This window comes from Cynoglossus semilaevis, unplaced genomic scaffold (genome assembly GCF_000523025.1).
Source record: "Cynoglossus semilaevis isolate Cse_v1.0 unplaced genomic scaffold, Cse_v1.0 scaffold5810, whole genome shotgun sequence".
Lineage (NCBI taxonomy): Eukaryota > Metazoa > Chordata > Actinopteri > Pleuronectiformes > Cynoglossidae > Cynoglossus > Cynoglossus semilaevis.
In genome coordinates, this window is record NW_007585487.1 from 1 (window position 1) to 2,041 (window position 2,041).

At 40.6% G+C, this 2,041-nt stretch overlaps 1 protein-coding gene across 1 annotated transcript; it reads left to right on the forward strand.

Moving 5' to 3' along the window:
* Positions 1-193: 193 nt before the first annotated feature.
* Positions 194-2,038, forward strand: LOC103399071 (protocadherin-10-like; the record flags this gene model as incomplete). The annotated part of the gene is made up of 1 exon (XM_008337815.3): positions 194-2,038. A coding segment is annotated over exon 1 (1,599 nt), but the record flags the coding sequence as incomplete, so codon positions are not given.
* Between the last annotated feature and the right edge of the window lie 3 nt (positions 2,039-2,041).

Genomic DNA, 2,041 nt, shown 5'->3' on the forward strand with positions numbered 1-2,041 from the left:
CTAAAAACAGTCACAACATAAATGTAAATTATTTTCAACCTCCTTAATTTGTTTTATTTTTATTTTTTTTTACTTTTCGTCTCACCGATATATCCCTCTTTTCTGTATATATAACACATAGTACGGTTTGCCAAGTAGGTTTTTCAGTGTGAGTTTACGTGTAAAAGCTGTTCTTTCAATTGAGTCCATTTGTCGCTCTCCGTGGTGCTGAACTACTTTAGCTTTGATATTTGGTGCACGTTATTATCCGATCTTGTCCTCTTGGTGTCGCTGTAAAACAAGGTGATGAACGCGGTCGTTCTTCCTCTGACAAAGCTTTTGTGTAGTATATGCAGCAGATGAAGCGGTGGATGGAAGGACGAGAATCAGAGAAGAGCGTGTTTTGTTGGAATATCAAGTCAGTTTTCAAGTAAACGTTTATGTTTTTATGATTTGAAAAATGATGACGGGCAAACGGCGATGGAGTGACTATGGCTGGACAGCTTTCCTTCTTTGTTTACTGGGTTTTTTCGGAACGCCGACCATGGCTGAATTGAGGTACTCGATTCCAGAGGAGGTAAAAGAAGGGACTGTTGTAGGAAATGTTGCCAAAGATCTTGGTCTGGAAAGAACGGCTTTATCTGATCGTCGTTTCCGTGTTGTGTCTGGCTCTAAAGATGCGTTTTTTGAGGTAAACGCGGACAATGGCGCTTTACAAGTCCATAAGAAAATCGACAGGGAGGAGCTCTGTCACGGAAACAATGCGTGTGTAATGGAGCTTAAAATCCTGGTCGAAAATCCTTTGGAAATGCACCATGTTGTAATAGAAATTATAGATGTCAATGATCACGCACCGACATTCTCCGAAAAAGTACAAACACTAGAAATAGCTGAACATTCATCTCCGGGTACGAGATTCGAACTGCACGCTGCTCGGGACCCGGATGCTGGGGTTAACTCGATCCGCACATATACGATAACATCTAATGAATATTTCGAAATCGATATTAGTAAAGTCGACGAAGATAAAATACCGTTTTTAGTTTTAAAGAAATCGCTGGACAGAGAGCGAAATGATCGACATGTGCTGTTCGTTACTGCAGTTGACGGCGGAAAGCCTCCTAAAACGGACACATTAAATGTCTCCGTTATTGTTCTTGACATTAACGACAACCGACCAGTCTTTACACAAGATACGTATCAAAGTGAAATACCGGAAAATGCACAGGTTGGCACAGTAGTAGCGCAAATAAATGCAACAGATCCAGACGAAGGCAATAATGGAGAAATCGAGTACAGTTTAAGTAAAACATTAGCTCGTAAGGTTTATGACATTTTTGATTTGGATCATTTAAGTGGAAAAATCAGGTTAAAAGCACCTCTGGATTATGAGGAGTCAGAGACTTACAAACTGGAGATTCAGGCCTCTGACAAAGGGCAGCCTCCGTTAACAGGGAGGTGTCGAGTTATTATCAAGCTTAAAGATGTTAATGACAATTCGCCCGAAATTGAAGTCACATCACTGTCAAATACAGTGTCTGAGGATGCAAATCCCGGTACAGTCATTTCACTATTGAGTGTAATGGACAAGGACTCTGGAGCGAACGGAAAAGTTGACTTACGCATCACTGATGACGTCCCGTTTGAGTTAAAGCCCTCATATAAAGAGAACATATATTCAGTGGTAACGAAGGGGTTTCTGGACAGAGAGCAGGTGCCACAGTATGAGATAATAATAAAAGCCACAGATCGTGGAGAGCCGCCTTTATCTACGGTTAAACCTCTGATTGTTCAGTTATCTGACGTGAATGACAATAGTCCACATTTTGAACAGAATCCGTTATACCTTTATTTACTGGAAAGCAACGTCCCTGGAGCAAACATATTCGCAGTTAGTGCGACCGACAATGACATGAACGAAAACGCAGTTATTTCATATCGCATCATAAGGGGTGGAAATGAGAATGACGTCACGACATCTTTCCTTAATATAAATTCAGACAATGGTCAAATATCAGCGCAAAAGAGTTTTGATTTTGAAAAATTAAAAACTTTCCAGTTC